Source organism: Erinaceus europaeus, chromosome 4 (assembly GCF_950295315.1).
Source record: "Erinaceus europaeus chromosome 4, mEriEur2.1, whole genome shotgun sequence".
NCBI classification, from domain to species: domain Eukaryota; kingdom Metazoa; phylum Chordata; class Mammalia; order Eulipotyphla; family Erinaceidae; genus Erinaceus; species Erinaceus europaeus.
The window spans coordinates 66,501,995-66,518,610 of NC_080165.1; the positions used below are offsets into that span (position 1 = coordinate 66,501,995).

The following is a 16,616-nucleotide window of genomic DNA, read 5'->3' on the forward strand; positions in this document are numbered from 1 at the left end:
AGTGGATTCATAGCTCAGGCACCAAGCCCCAGTGATAACCCTAGAGGAAAATAAATACATAAATAAAATTTTAAAAAAGAAATTTACATGTTCATACTTACTTTGGGGAGGTTTGCAATTAAACTCTGAGACAACTCAGTCTTGTAAACTAGAATTACCCCCAATAATATGTGCGTGTGTGTGTGTGTGTGTGTGTGTGTGTAGATATATATATGAATGAAACTTACAGTGCTAGGGCTGGGTGTCAGTGCACCTGGTAGAGCATACATATGCATAAGGACCCAGGTTTAGGCTGCCAAGCTTCACCTGAAGCTTCATCAGCAGTGGAGCAGAGTTGCAGGTGTCTTTCTCACGCCTTCTCTATTTCTCTTTGTTTCCATCGAAAAGGAAAATAGATAGATAGATACGTAGACAGGCCACTGGGAGTGGTGCATTCATTATGCAGACACTGAGCTCCAATGATCACCCTGGTGACAAAACCAAAACCAAACAAACAAAAGAACATTGCTACCATGGAGACAAAGAAGGATAGAATGCTCGTATGACCATATAGATCTGAATCTTTACTGAATGCCCAGCCCTAGTGTGTTCATGTGTGTGCATTCAGACACTGTAGGAAGATCTGCTTGAGATGGTTGCTAGCCAAAAAGTGACAGCAGGTAGAGTGGAGCTAAGCAGGGGTGCAGGTGTTTCTCTTTCTCTCTCCTTATCTCCCCCTCCCCCTCCCCTCTCAATTTCTCTCTGTCCTATCCAATAAAATAGAAAAAATGGCAGTGGATTCGTAGTGCTGTCACTGAGCTCCAGCAATAACCCTGGAGGCAAATATATATATGGAGAGAGAAAGAGAGAGAGAGAGAGAGAGAGAGAGAGAGAGAGGGAGGGCTCATTTATCCAGAGAAAGTCTATATTCAGTGACTGCCAAACTCTCTTATTTCTCTAACTGGTCTCTAGTGCCATGTGGTTCATTGCTCTTGGCAAGTGTCCCCACTAGCCCTGGTCTAACCTAAATCCTTCTCACTGCAGTCACACTGGTTGATAACTGGGATGACCTGTTACAAATGGTCCCATCCTTGTGTTTTGTTCCCCCCAACTTCAGGAGCACCTGTCAGCTCAAGAAAGAGATGGACTAGAGCAGAGTAGTTCACCCCTCCCCATAACTGAGCTGGAAATCTTTTTCTTTTGCTGGGTGTGGAAGTGCAAGGAGTTAATAAAGCATCCTGGGGTAGGAGAAAACAAAGGAGGAGGGGTGTGTACCCCTATTCTGCAGAGAGCCTCACTGGGACCACCGCAGGCCATCTGTTCATTAAGGGCTAAACACAGATGTAGAGGGAGGTGGAGGTCAAAGACAGGGCCAGGCTGCAAAGATGGAGAGCTGGCATTTCACTCCTTCACTTGGCACCTGCCTTTTGAATATCCTGAAGATTGGGGTTAGGAGAAGACTTAGGTAGAATTAGGACATGTTCCCAACCTCATTTACAGGCCATCGTTATGATTTAGGGCATATCTGTGCCACATCTGGACTACTACTATATTATTCTGACTCTCACTGTTATTATTGTTTATCTGCTGTTGTTGTGCCCTATCCAAATGAGTTATCTTGCTGGTCCTCTTCCTATTTTTGAATCAGCCGTTTCCAATCTAAATTTTCTTTAAAAAAAAAAATTGGAAGCCGGGCGGTGGCGCAGTGGGTTAAGCCCAGGTGGCGCGAAGAGCAAGGACTGGCGTAAGGATGCCGGTTCAAGCCCCCCCACCCCCCCCCCGCCGGCTCCCTACCTGCAGGGGGTTTGCTTCACAGGTGGTGTCTATCTTTTTCTCCCCTCTCTGTCTTTCCCTCCTCTCTCCATTTCTCTCTGTCCTGTGCAACAACAACGACAGCAATAACAACAATAACAACGATGACGATAAACAACAAGGGCAATAAAAGGAAAAATAAAATAATTTATTTACTTATTGGATAGAGACAGATAAAAATCAAGGGGGAAGGGGGAGAAAAAGGGAGGGACAGACAGAGTGACACCTGGAGTACTGCTTCACTGCTCCTGAAGCTGCCTCTCTACAGATGGGGATTGGGGTCTTGAACCCAGGTCCTTGCACATTATAATATATGTATTCAACAAGGTGCACCGCCACCTAATCCCTCTGAATTTTTTTTTCAAGTAAACTGCATACAAAGAGTACATCTTCGAACTTGCAGATTTGATACTTCAAGTTTTATTTATTTACTTTTTTAAAGTTTTTAAGTTTTTTTTTTCATACATCAAGATAGAATCATCACAATTCAAATGAGTTCCTCAGCTGCCCTCCTCCTTCAGCCTAAATTACTTCCTTTTAAAACTATCTCCTACAGTGAGGTTGCATAGAGTTTAACAAAATTGCTTCTACATCTAAAAAGGAAATAACACTCTAGACTGCTTGCCTCATCCAACTTGATCATCTGTGTGGATGGGATAATCAAGGGCAGGGAAGAGAAACAGTCCCTTTGGGTCTCTTGGCAACTGGAGTCAAAACCCTGCCTAATAGGCCCACTTTTCCCCAGAAACAGGAGCAGGCCTTGCTCTCCTGTAAGAAGACTTGCTCAGCTTGTGGTTGGGGATCCTAGAAAGACCACACTATTAGATATGAGGTCTGGAGAGGTGGATGTGGACGAGGAGGGGTAGACCGGGGGCTGCTGGCAGCCGCTGGTGGGGGGAGTTGCACTGAGACACAGCCCTCCCCTTCTGAGGACAGCAAGACCGCAGCCTCAAGAGCTACTGTTCTCCCTTGCTGACACCTGGTGAGGCCATCATGGGGGGGGGGGGGGGGGCGAAGAGGCATGAGTCCTTCCTCCATGGCTGCTCCTGAGGACTCTGGGTGGTCACTGTCTGTTGTCTGGAATCATTATCCATCTCTATGTTTTTTCTTCAGACTTAACTCCTTTAAGCCCCTTCTTCTAACCTTTGCCTCATACCATGTAGGTGCCCCCTAACTCTCCCCCACCGCACATCCCCACCCCTGTGCCCAGAATGTTCTTGATTCCCACTGAGAGCCCAGAATGACTCCGGAAGTCCCTCGCATCCAAGGCAGAGTGCTCCTTGTAGTGACTGAAAGGGAAGAGTGAGCATTTGCTTCACTGCCCCAGCAAGTCCTCCTAAATGGACTGTTTGCCCCCTTGGCCACCTCAGCCCCTCCGTGGCCCAGTCACCCCACCCCGTGTCCATAGGGGGTACCAGGAAGCCAAGTCAGTAGCAGAATGGGTGTAGACAGGCACAACCAGCACCATTGCTACCCTGACAGCCCTGGGGAGACTGCGGTCTGGGAGGGGCCTGTGGACTCCTAATGAGCTCCCAGGACCCCAAGGCCCTCAAAACATGGCACTCTTCCGCCTCTGCTGAGAGATCCAGCTGCCAGGGTTCATGTCCATCTGCAGCATCTTCATCACCCACTTGTCTCGGCGGGCACCCTCAATGAACTCATTCAGGGACAGCCGGCCTGCATACACAAAGGGGAGGAGAGAGGGGGAGCCACATGGGAGAAGTGAAGAATGGACTTGGGGTGAGGAGGAAGTTTGTCTCTAGGGTGATCCTGGAGCTCTGCAACAGACAAGCCTGTTGTCTCAGGGCCTAAGTGTAGGCTTTGTTAGTTCTCTCTCTATATATTTTCCCTCCCTCCCTCCCTCCCTTTCTCCCTCCCCCCCTCCCTCCCTCCCTTCCTTCCTTCCTTCCTTCCTTCCTTCCTTCCTTCCTTCCTTCCTTCCTTCCTTCCTTCCATCCTTTCCATTGTTGTTGTTGTCCCTACAGCCCTGCTCAGCTCTGGATTATGGTGTTCCTAGGGATTGAGCCTAGGACCTCAGAGCCTCAGGCATGAGTCTATTGTATAATTAGTATACTAGCTCCCTAGTTCCAGTTCTCTTAATTCTTTAGGAATTTTCTGGAACCTTCCAGGGTTTCTTTAAGTGAGTCTCTCTGCATATGGATTCAAGCTTTACTTCTGTACAAGCAAGATACCCCTGAAATGTATTTTTGGGTCTTTGTAGACCCTCAAGACAGCCAGACTGCTTCCCATAAGGTATGAGCTGGGGTATTGACTTCCAGACCAGAGAGTCTGAGAGCCTTATCAGCAGAAGGCCTTATAGAGCTGGCTCTTAAATACATCATCCCAGTTATGTCTTTTAATCACTACTATCTCCATTTTCCATGGGAACTGAGACCAAATTTAGAAGCCACATGTATTATCTTTATCTACCTGAACCAAAGGTTTACTCTTCTTCTTTTTTTTTTTAAAAAAATTATTTTTATTTATTTACTGTGTGAGAGGGACAACAGAGCAATGCTTAGTCATACGTAGTACCAGTGTCGGGGACTGAACCCAACACTCCAAGCATTCTAGGAATGTACTCTACACGTTGCTGAAGTTTCATTTTGTTCCTGTGACTACAGCTTTACTACTCCAGGTCAGATTTTCCAGGAAGAAGGAGGAGGAGGAGGAAGAGGAGGGGGAGGAAGAGGAGGAAGAAAGAAGATGAAGAAGGAAAACGAGAAGAAAAAGGGAAGAGGAAGGAGAGGGAGGGGTAAAAGGAGGAGGGGACAGAGAGAGAGAGAGAGAGAGAGAGAGAGAGAGAGAGAGAAAAGAAGGCACCAAAGCTTTCTCTGATGTGGCGGCAATCCTATGTGGTGTATCTGGGGCTCCAACCTGGGCTGTGTACCTGGCAAGGCAGATGTCCTCCCTGGTGAGTATCTCACTGTCTCCTCCACAGCTCCCTTCAACTCCACTTGCCTGGCCCCTCTCAGCAACTCCAGTAGGAGTTTAGTGACTCTTCCTAGTATCATGTGCTCCAATATTTCAAGGAATTATCTCCACACCTATCCCTACATGAAGATGCCCGAGGTCAAGGGACCAGAGAGTCAGGGTGTCGGGAAGTGGTCAGCCCCTACCCCCACCCCCAGTCTCTGTCTTTACCATCTCCATTTTCATCCACCAGAAGAAAGATTCTGTCCACAACCTCCTCAGGTGTGAGCATCTGGTACTGCTCGCCCTCGGTCTCTATCCTGCAGGCTTTCTTCAGCTTGTATATCGCCTGTGGAGATATGTGTCAGGAGATGACCTTGGTGTTGACCCTGTAAGCTCCACCCCCAAGCTCATGTCTCTCAGCCCAGACTCACAGACTGTGCCCTTGACTGGACCACAGGATCCAGCTCCAACCCAACCTATTCTAAGGCTGTTCTTTCTCTCTCTACTCACTGGCCATAATCCAACCCAGGAGTCCCTGGCCTCCAGGCTGCCCTACTCACATTCCCTTCATGCTTACACCTTGACAGTCAATGCTCAAACATCAAGGAGGGAAGTGTCATTCTTCACAGAGGAAGAAATAGACTCTGAGAGGGAAAAGAGAAATTGGTTTATCTGTAGGTATATGTGGGGTGAAGGGGACAGGCTGATGACAGTTACAGATGTCTGGACTGGAAGAAAGAGACTAGGCTTTCCCTTTGCCTTGTTGCTTTTCCCAGTGAGAAAATGCCTGTGACGTGATTCAAGGCACAGACAGACATATATGAGGACTGGCCTTAGTTCTCGGCTGGGTTCTCCGAGTACAAAGGTGTGTAGATCCCAAGGACCTTGATGTGAGACTTAGTGCCTGGCAGAAAAAAGGACTCTAGGGAGTCGGGCTGTAGCACAGTGGGTTAAGCGCAGGTGGCGCAAAGCACAAGGATCGGCATAAGGATCCCGGTTCGAACCCCGGCTCCCCACCTGCAGAGGAGTCGCTTCACAGGCGGTGAAGCAGGTCTGCAGGTGTCTATCTTTCTCTCCTCCTCTCTGTCTTCCCCTCCTCTCTCCATTTCTCTCTGTCCTATCCAACAACGACAACAACAATAATAACTACAACAATAAAACAACGAGGGCAACAAAAGGGAATAAATAAATAAAAATAAATATTAAAAAAAAAAAGAAAAAAGAAAAAAGAAAAAAGGACTCTATCTAAACTTCCAGGAGGTACTTCACTTGTCTGTCATAGGGGGTGACAGTCTTCACCTCATGATGAAGTTCTGAGAGTGGTGAGTGAGCGCCCACGTTGCAGGGAGGATTTCCCTCCCAACCCCAAACCCCTTCATTCTTAGTCTATTAGCCTTGTTTTCTCAAAGAACCAACTTCAGCTTTGTGGGTCTTCCCCCATCCTTGTGTTTTATTTCATTGAATAAATAAAGTTAAATATTTTTAATTCATTGTATAATATACATTATTGATTTATTAAGTATTAATAGAAAAAACTTTTCTATTTCATTAGTTATCTTCTTTACTTAGGATTAGTGTTATTCTCTTTTTTATTACATGTTTTTGAAAAGACTTATTTAGGGGCTGGGTGGTGGTGCACCTGGTTGAGCGCACGTGTTACAATGCACAAGGACCAGGGTTTGAGTCGCCAGTCTCCACCTGCAGAGGGAAAGCTTTACAAGTGGTGAAACAGGGCTGCAGGTGGCTCTGTTCCTCTCCCTCTCTATCATCCCATTTCCTTCGTATTTCTGGCTGTCTCTTATCTAATGAATAAATATAATAAAATTTTAAACAGAGAAGCATTGAACACTTATTTATTTGAGAGAGATTCAGAGCATCTCTCAAGTACATGTGATGCTGGAGATTATACTCAAGGCTTCACATGTGCAAGTTCAGGTCTCTAGTCACTGCACAACCTCCTGGGCTGCTTTTTCTTATTTGTTGAGATGGCTTAAAACACTGACTTTTAGGCTCTCTTATTCTCTAGTATATAGGTGATATTTTTTCTCTCTTTTTTTTGTAATCATTGTAAACTCATCCCTCTGGGTCAACTTTTTCAGGCAAAAAGAGAGTGAGCACAGCAAAGCAGGTGCCCTCCCAAGTGAGCTATCTTGCCAGCCCTATAATAGACACATATTAAAGTTATAAAGGTCTCTGAAAATTCCAGTGTTAGCATCACCCATAGATTTTGCTGTTTGTTTTCTATCTCAGTTCAAAATAAATTATGTTGTGTGTGCACGTGATATTATTTTCTTGATGTGTGGAGTATTTAGAACTGTCTAGTTCCCCCCCCCCAAAAAAAAAAAAAGATTGGGCTTGCCTAGTTACCATTTTATAAGTGGTTTCCAGCCTCATTTACTCAGCAGAAAGCACACTCTAGAGGGTTCCCAGGCCTCTGCCCTAGCCCCAGGCCTAAGAGCTTTAGCAGCCAGTCCTCAGGGCTCTGTCTCCATGCCTGCTGCCTGGCCTGGCCCCCAACGACTGACACTGACCTCCACGATGTCCAGGAGCTCCAGACGGTCAATACAGCCATTGCGGTCCTTGTCATAAATCTTGAAAGTCCACTTAAGCTTGTGCTCCAGGGTGCCTCTCAGCACGAGGTTCAGTGCTGCCACGTACTCCAGGAAGTCGATGGTATTGTCCTGCACCAGGAGTGGGGGCTGTAAGTCCCCTTCCCATCCACAGCCAAACCTCCCCAGAGTGCCACTGTCATTCCAGTTCTGGGTCACTTTGCCCTCCAAACTCAGTCTTGTGCCTCTTGCAAGCCATGTGGCTTCTGCATCTGTGTTTATACTGTTCCCAGCCTCAGGATCCCTTTTCAGTCTCCTTGATGACTCAATTTTACACATGTATCGTTCAAGGCTCAGCTCAAGATCCCCTTCTCCAGGAAGCCTTCCTTCTTGATCTCCCTTTCCTTTTTAAAAATATGTTCTAAATATTTTATTTATCTTTATTTTTCGTTGCCACCAGGGCTATCGCTGGGGCTTGCAGAACTGCTACACCACTCATGAGGTGTCCCTCTAGCAGGTGGGGATGGGACCTTGCACATGGCAATGTGTGCACTCAACTAGGTGTACTACTGCCCAGTCTTAAGATTTTATTTTAATGAGAGAAAGATCAGAACACTGCTCAGCTCTGGCTTATGGTGGTGCTGGGGATTGTAGCTGGGACCTTGGTGTCTCAGGAGTGAAAGTCATTTGCAGAACCATTATGATGTCTCTCCAGTCCAAAGATTTATTTATTTAAGTTCTATTTATTAACTAGTGGAATGGGATGCTAGGAGGGGGAAGAAAGAACCAGACATCACTTTAGTACATGCTATGCTGGGGATCAAACTCTGGGCCTCACACTTTACAGTCCAGGGCTTTATCTACTACATCACCTCCCAGGCTGCTCCCTCTCCTTCTAACATCCACAGCACTTACTATCTTGTCTACATGGTTTAGAACTTACTCTGCCATTGTCATTTAACTACACACTACAGTTAAGTGTGCCTTATACTCTAACTGGAGAAGAAAGAGGGGTTTACATAGCTTTTGCTTCTCATACCTAGCACAGTGCCACTTATACCCAAAGGCTACTATCTCATGAATGTTTATGAGTCAGTGGATACATGATCAAATGAATTTGACTATGGGGCTAAGGTAGCTGTGAATGTAGATTAGAAGGCAGTGCTGGGGTAGGGGGTCGGGCGGTGGCGCTGTGGGTTAAGCGCATGTGGTGCAAAGCGCAAGGACCGGCGTAAGGATCGTGCCCCCGGCTCCCCAGCTGCAGGGGAATAGCTTCACAGGTGGTGAAGCAGGTCTGCAGGTGTCTATCTTTCTCTTCCCCTCTCTGTCTTCCCCTCCTCTCTCCATTTCTCTCTGTCCTATCCAACAACGAACAACATCAACAATGGCAATAATAATAACCATGACAAGGCTACAACAAGGGCAACAAAAGGGGGAAAAAATGGCCCCCAGGAGCAGTGGATTCATGGTGCATGCACCGAGCCCAGCAATAACCCTGGAGGAAAATAAATAAATAAATAAATAAATAAAAGAAGGCAGTGCTCATGTTGAAAGTCCTTTGTGCTTCCACTGACTCAGGGAAAGTGGACAGGGAGTGGTTCCAGATTCCTTTAAGTGCAGACAGATATTACACTTAAGAGCAGATCCTGTGCCCCAATCCCATCCTGGATTCGAGTGGGAGCTGAGCTCAGGTACTGATTGGGCTATAGGAGGAGGAGAGGTACTTACGTCCACTTTTGAGGTGACCCTGAGCAAGACATGCAACAATTATGCCAAAAACAGTAGACGAGTAGTAGGGGGAGGACCGGGAAGAAAGCACAGTGCTTATGCAAAAAACTTTCATGCCTGAGGCTACAGCGTTCTAGATTCAGTCCCCAGCACCTCCATAAGCCAGAGCTGAGCAGTGCTCTGATGAAGAGAAGGAGGAAGAAGAGGAGGGCAAGGAGGAGAAGGAGGAGTAGAGGAGTGCATTTATTTTTCTACTCCTGATTGGCTTAAGGGAAAAGGCTGGTGGAGATGGTATCTGCAGTGGTAACTGGGCCAGGGTCTCACTGAACTCCATGAGGTGTTGTCACGGACAGGATCTCACATGTCCCAGGGTGGGGATCCCAGCTCTCTAATCAAACCTTGAGTCACCTACAGCCCGAGTAAGCATCTGTCATTGACAGCACTTTGTAATCAGATTTGACGTCGCTGACGTAGAGTACCACTGTCCTAATAGATGAGGCTGCTTGAGAGGCCCAGCCCCAGGTCAAGGGGCTCCTGGGGGCCCACAGGTTAGACAACAGAACATGGCAGAAAAAAAAAACTCTCAGGGAAAACCAGGAAAGAAGACCTATTTCAGCAATGAACTGTTCTTTTTAAGAATGATTTTTAAAAATTATCTTTATTTATTGGATAGAGACCAGAAATTGAGAGGGAAGGGGGAGATAGAGAGGGAGAGAGACAGAGAGACACCTGCAGCACTGCTTCACCACTTGCAAAGCTTTCCCCCTGCAGGTGGGGACTGAGGGCTTGTACCCAGGTCCTTGTGCATTGTAACGTGTGCATTCAACCAGGTGCTTCATCGCCTGGCCCCTAGCAATGAACTGTTTTTATTCAACTCTTGTTTATAATTCCTCCTGGTTTTTCCCATCACCTACCATGTTTCCTTCCTTCCTTCCTTCCTTCCTTCCTCCCTCCCTCCCTTCCTTCCTTCCTTCCTTTGCTGTGCACAAAGTGAGCTAGGACTTTGCACAAGTGAGCTCTCATTGCTGTTGCAAATAGTGAGAGGGAGAGATACAGTACTGGAGCTTCCTCTGGTGTCATGGTGTTGCTCGAATCAGAAATCAGAGCTGACTGATGGAGTCAAAGTAAGGAGGAAAACTATTAGTGCCAGTGGGCTATGGAGGATCAATCCGTAGACAAATTCCCCAGCCTCTCTTCTGTTGACTACAGGACTTTTATAGGAGCTGCCAACTGTATACGTGCAGACTCACAGGCAAGCAAGATAAGGGTTACAAGAGCTGACTTATAGCGGTAGCTCCAGCGGTTACAGACGCACTGAAGTACATGCTTTACATTCCAATTTGCTCCTCAGAGCTGGTCCTTTCTCAAATATAGATTTATATTTCTCTTGAAGGGAAGGCGGTGCTGCACCTGGTTAAGTGCTCATATTACAGTGCACAAGGACCCAGGTTCAAGCCCCTGGTCCCCACCTGCAGGGGGAAACTTCACAAGTGGTGAAGCAGGTCTGCAGGTGTCTCTTGTCTTTCTTCCTCTCCATCTCCTCTTCCTCTCTCAATTTCTCTGTCTCTAACCAATAATAAAGAAATAAATTTTAAATAAAAAAGATCAGCAGGAGTGAGAGTTATTAAAAAATTATTTCTCTTTTTTGAAAAAAATTTTATTTATCTATTTATTTATTTGCCTCCAAGGTTATTGCTGGGACTTGGTGCCTGCACTATGAGTCCACTGCTCCTGGAGGCCATTTTTTTCCCTTTTGTTGCCCTTGTTGTTTATTGTTGTTGTTATTATTGATGTTGTTGTTGATAGGACAGAGAGAAATGGAGAGAGGAAGGGAAGACAGACAGGGAGAGAGAAAGATAGACACCTGCAGACTTGCTTCACTGCTTGTGAAGCGACCACCCTGCAGGTGGGGACCCGGGGCTCAAACAGAGATCCTTATGCTGGTCCTTGCACTTTGTGCTATGTGCGCTTAACCCGCTGTGCCACCGCCCAGCCTCCCACTTTTTTCAATTTTTTTTTTTTTAACAATAGCACATTTCATGTGACACTGGGGCTCAATTATAAGTCATAGGCATGGCAAGGCACATGATCTACCCTGTGGATGATCTTTTAAAAGTATGGTAAGGATGTAATTATAGTCTTTGATTTTGATGTTTTGAATACACACACACACACACACACACGAAGATGGAGAGGCACCACACCATCACTCCACCATCCATGGTGCTCCCATGTCCCAGCAGGACTCTAACCTTGGACTCTACACATGGTAATAGACTCTACTGGGTGAACTATTTCCTGGGTTCTGGGATAGATTTTTTTGTAGTGGTTGTATGTACTGTAAAAGATTCTTTTAACTAATGACTATGATCTACAAGCTTACTAAAAATAGATCATACAAATTTATTTATTTATTTTATCAGAGCAATGCTCAGCTCTGGTTTATTGTGGTGCTGGGGAACCTGGGACCTTGGAGCCTCAGGCACAAAAGTCTTACATAATCATTATGCGACCCCTCCCCCATTCTATGCTTTTTTTTTAACTTTTAAAAATATTTAAAAATATTTTGGCTATAGACAGAGAGAAGTTGAGAGAGAAGATAAAGACAGAAAGAGAGAGCTATTTATAGTATTGCTTCACTATTCCTGAAACTTTCCCCCTGCAGGTGGGCACCAGAAGCTTAAACCTGGGTTCCTGTACATTTTAATGTGCACTTCACCAGGTGGAACACTGTTCAGTCCAACTCTATGCTTTAAAAAGTTCTTTTGACCAGAGCACTGCTTAGTTCTATGTTACAGTAGTCTTGGGGACTGAAGTGGGACCTCTATTGCCTCAGGTGTGAAAGTCTATTGCTTTACCAATGGTGCTCTCTCCCCAGACCTTTATGCTTCTTTCTAAATAAGAACTGAGTATGGGGGGTCAGGCGGTAGAGCAGCGGGTTGAGCGCATGTGGTGCAAGGACTGGTGTAAGGATCCCATTTCGAGCCCTCGGCTCCCCACCTGCAGAGGAGTCGCTTCTTAGACAATGAAGCAGGTCTACAGGTGTCTTTCTCTTCCCCTCTCTGTCTTTCCCTCCTCTCTTCATTTCTCTCTGTCATATCCAACAACAACGACATCAATAACAACAACAACAATAAAAACAACAAGGGCAACAAAAGGAGGAAAAAAAGCAAATTAAACGAAAAAAAAAAAGAACTGAGTATGGAGGGAGGTCTGGGTAACAGCTCACCCAGTAGGGTGCCTGTCTTTCCAAGCACAAGGCCTATGTTTGAGCCCTTACACTCCATGGGAACACCACAGGTCTGGAAGACACTCCATAGGTGGTAGAAAAGTGTTGTGCTGTCTTCTCTCCCTCTCCCTCTCCCTTTCCCTCTCCCTCTCTCTGTAATAGAAAGAATGAAAAAGTCAGTCTGGGGACAGTGGAATCACACATGTATGAGGTACTGGCACCACAAACACACAATCACAATAATAAAGTACTTACATGGACAGCAAAGAAAAATCATATAGAAAACAAACATTTATACTATTCTATAGAGAAATAAAGTCATGCTTGTGGGGAACGTGCATTTTTATCAGCACCCTCAAGTCTGTTATCCCATTTTTTGGATGAGGAACCTGAGACAGAGAACTTGAACAAGTTGCCCAAGGCAGACCCTGTTAGCAAGAGGCAGAACCTTTCAAACAACACATCTCCTCCATTTCCTCAAGTTGGAAGAATCTTCTTACTCCATTCAAGGTCCAATATTCTGAAAAGTTAGTCTGATGTCTAAGAGGCCCAAGGAACAAAACAAACTAAATCCAAATCAAGGATAAATCTCTACTCTCTAGATGTTTAGTTTAGTTTTTGGGTTTTTTTTCCTACCAGAGCACTGCTAGACTTGGGTTTATGGTGGTGCAGGAGATTGAACTCGGGACTTTGGAGCCTCAGGCATGAGAGTCTCTTTGTATAACCATTATGCTATCTCCCCTGCCATGTCCTACTTTTTTCTTTTCTAGAAGTTTCTGTCATTACAATGTCCTCTCTGGACACACTCCAATTTTCAGACATGCATTGTTTTACCAGAGGCAAGTGCCTCTTTCCAACAAGTGATCTCACCTATGAGATAACTTCACCCCAGTTCCCACCTACCGACTCAGTGCCCCACAAACTGGGAAAGCTGAGACTGATCTTATTTTCTGCACATGGGATCCCGTCAGCTTCAATTACTCATAGAAGCCAACACTGGAGATGCTTCTGTCTACACCTGAGGTGCAGAAGTGACAGGCCTGGGACTTGCCCTGTGGAATGATCTGTTTTGTTTCCCCTGAATTTGACTGCATGTGTGCACTCGTCCTGACCCTATTGCACTTTATGTAAGAATCTCGAGTGACAGTTGATTTTCCTCCTCCCTTTTCTCCTGGTCCAGTGTATCGCTGGGCACCCATCAGTGTCTCATGCCTGTTTCCATTAGCCCAGACTTCTACAAAGGAGCCAGATCTCTGGTTCTGTTTTATCTCCCCTAGAAGTCTTAAGACTAGTTGCCCAGACTCTCTAATGTAAAGATTGTGCCATGGTGGGAAAAGGAGTCGGGCACAGGTTTAGAGATGGGAGATCCAGTGGGAATAGAAAAGAAACAGGGGGCCAGGTGGTGGCGCACCTGGTTAAGTGCTAACATCACAGTGCGCACAGATGCAGGTTCAAGCCCCTGGTCCCCGCCTGCAGGTTGAAAGCTTCACCAGTGGTGATGTAGTGCTGCAGGTGTCTCTCTGTCTCCCTCTCTGTCTCTATCCAATAATAAATAGATAATATTTAAAATATAATAATAATGGGGAAAAATGGCCTCTAGGAGCAGTGGATTCATAGTGCTGGCACCAAGCCCCAGTGATAACCCTGGAGGCAAAAGAAAAGAAAGAGAAAAGAAAAAAAAAGAAAAGAGGGCTGTGCTGCCCAGGAGTGGCACACTGAACTCGGCATTAGATTCTTCAACATGTGGTCTTGAGTTCCATCCCCAGTATCACATGTGCCAGAGTGATGGTCTGTTTTTTTTTTTCTCTCTCTTCCCTTCTTATCATTAATAAATAATTTATTTATTTTAATGAAAAACAGACAAACAGACACACCAGTGCACTGCTCAGCTCTGGTTTATGGTGGTGCTGGGGATAAAACCTAACCTAGGACTTTAGAACCTCAGGCATTCAAGTCTTTTGTGTAACCATTATGCTATCTCCCCCACCCAATAAATAAATCTTTAAAAAAAACTGGAGAGGGGGAATCAGATCAAAATGGAAAGATGGAACAGGGGAGGCAGAAGAGAGGGAAGACAGATGGGAAGGGACGGAATGATGAGGAGAGAGGAGACAGTAAGACAGCTGGGTGAGAGGTGGAGGAAGAGCAGGAGGATGGAGACCTGGGTGCTCCCATGAGGATGAGAAACACATCACTGACTGTCCCAGTCAGAGGGCCTTACCCCATTCTTGTCGAAGGCTCGGAACATGCCCTCTACATATTGACTGGCCTCCTCATTGCCTGTGACCTTGAAGAATCTCTTGAACTCATGCATGAAAAGTGTGCCACTGGGGCACTCCACCACAAACTTCTTGTACCACTCCTGGAGCGCCGCCACGTCCATCTCGCCAGTGGCCTCTGCCTCCTCCCAGCTGAACTGCTGCCCCATCCTGGCCACCAGAAACTCAGGGAACCAGGGCCTTTTCCCAGACTTCTGTCAACTGATTCCTTAGACTGGAATCTTCTCCCTTTCCTCTGCTTAGTCAGCTCTGCCTCAGCTCCTGGACATGAGGGACATTGTGGAGGCAGGATCCAGCCAGTTAAGCTACCCTAAGATCATTAGAAGATTCCCCTGGAAGGTTCGACCTCCATAGGCTAGACACCCCCCCCGCCCCCCACACACCTCCTTTACCCCTCCCCTTAGTTTTGTGAACCAGCAGTTTCTGAACAGGGAGAAGGGGAGGGAGTAAAGCTGTTAAGACAAACTGAAGCTCTTCTGCCTCACACACACGGGCTCCTAGTTCCTTTAGTTGGGAGTCCTATTGCTCCAGAGATATGAGATTCTGAAGCCCACGGAGGAAGCAAGGCCAACTCCTATTTATTTACCTCATAAAACAGAATCCACTGGTGGTCCAGGACTTGTCCCCAGGACCCGTCTCCCATGAGAAACAGCAGACTCTGTGATGGTGAAGTGCTGTAGGTGAGCACTTCTGCCCCCAAGTGAATTTGGCCTTTCAGCACAGTATCTTAACGACCAGGGGCTCGAACCCAGGTCCTTGCACATTGTAGCATGTGCTCAACCGGGTGCACCACCATCCAGGCCCATAGGGGTCATCTTGATGCCTTTCTCTTAGATCTCATTTCAATCCAACCACTGCTCATTACTCCCTCTGTCACAACTCCAGTCTGGACCATTTCCTCTCACCTGCCCTCTGCATTAGGTTTTTTTTTTTGCCTCCAGTGTTATTGTGGGGGCTCAGTGCCTGCACCATGAATCCACTGCTCCTGGAGGCCATTTTTTTCCCCTTTTGTTGCCCTTGTTGTGGTTATTGTTATTGTTGATGTTGCTCGTTGTTGGATAGGACAGAGAGAAATGGAGAGAGGATGGGAAGACAGAGGGGGGAGAGAAAGACACCTGCAGACCTGCTTTACCGCCTGTGAAGTGACTCCCCTGCAGGTGGGAAGCTGGGGGCTCAAACCGGGATCCTTATGCAGGCCCTTGCGCTTTGCGCCACATACGCTTAACCTGCTGCATTACCGCCTGGCCCCCACATTAGGTTCTTTTTTAGGATAGACAACTGCCCTGCCTGAAAGTGAGACAGGAGGCAAGCTGGCAAAGAGGAAACCAACTGAACCTGTGGCAGGTTCTGACTGGTCTTCCTGCGCCCTCTGGCTGCTCCCCTCCAGAGTAGTGTGTGCTTTAGAACACACTGAACTCTCCACACCCTCAAGGCTCCCCATTGATATTTAGAATAAAATCCACATCCCTACATATAGCTGAGCTGCATGGCATGACCTACCTCCCTACTCTTGTTTCCACGTCCCTCTGCCTTTGGCTGCAGACACCAGGCTCCCTGGCCCTGTTGATGGGCTGCTTTCCCCTAGATGTTCACATGACTGCCACTGTACTAACATTCTTCCTTGCCGAGAGAGAGGACTTCCCCAACTTAAGCAGCCACTTAAGTAATTCTGGCATCTTATTTTATCTTTTTCTCAGCTCTTAATTGCATCTGAAGTGGCAAAGGAAATAGGCAGAGGGCAGGACTTCAGTGCCCAAAGCTTCTGGTTCCACCCCCAGCAGCACATGGACTAAAGTGATACTCTGGCTTCTCTTGCTTCATGTGAAACCCAGATGAGACTGGGCATGTTCAGGGTGGTATGGCCATAGATCTCATGTTAAAGTACCTCATATGTCAAATAATTTGACTAAAGATACTTGTGTTCAAATAGAAAAAAAAAATCAAATATAATTTATCCTAACTCTGAATTACAAATTTAGGGGAATCCTATAATCTCACAATCTTGTAAACCACGATCAATCACAAATTTGAAAAAAAGGCTAACAATAACAACAAGGGCAACAAAAGGGAAAGTAAATAAATAAAATAAAAACTATAAAAGAAAATGGCTTGAGGGCCAGGAAG

General features: G+C 46.2%; 1 protein-coding gene across 1 annotated transcript; it reads right to left on the reverse strand.

Annotated features, from left to right (window-relative positions):
* Positions 1 to 1,926: 1,926 nt before the first annotated feature.
* GUCA1B (guanylate cyclase activator 1B) lies at positions 1,927 to 14,900 on the reverse strand. The gene is made up of 4 exons (XM_007529737.3): positions 14,435 to 14,900; positions 7,239 to 7,388; positions 4,936 to 5,053; positions 1,927 to 3,468 (listed from the first exon to the last, which is right to left on the reverse strand). The coding sequence occupies exons 1-4, from the start codon at positions 14,639 to 14,641 to the stop codon at positions 3,341 to 3,343; spliced, it is 603 nt and encodes a 200-aa protein (XP_007529799.1). The 5' UTR covers positions 14,642 to 14,900; the 3' UTR covers positions 1,927 to 3,340.
* Positions 14,901 to 16,616: the final 1,716 nt, after the last annotated feature.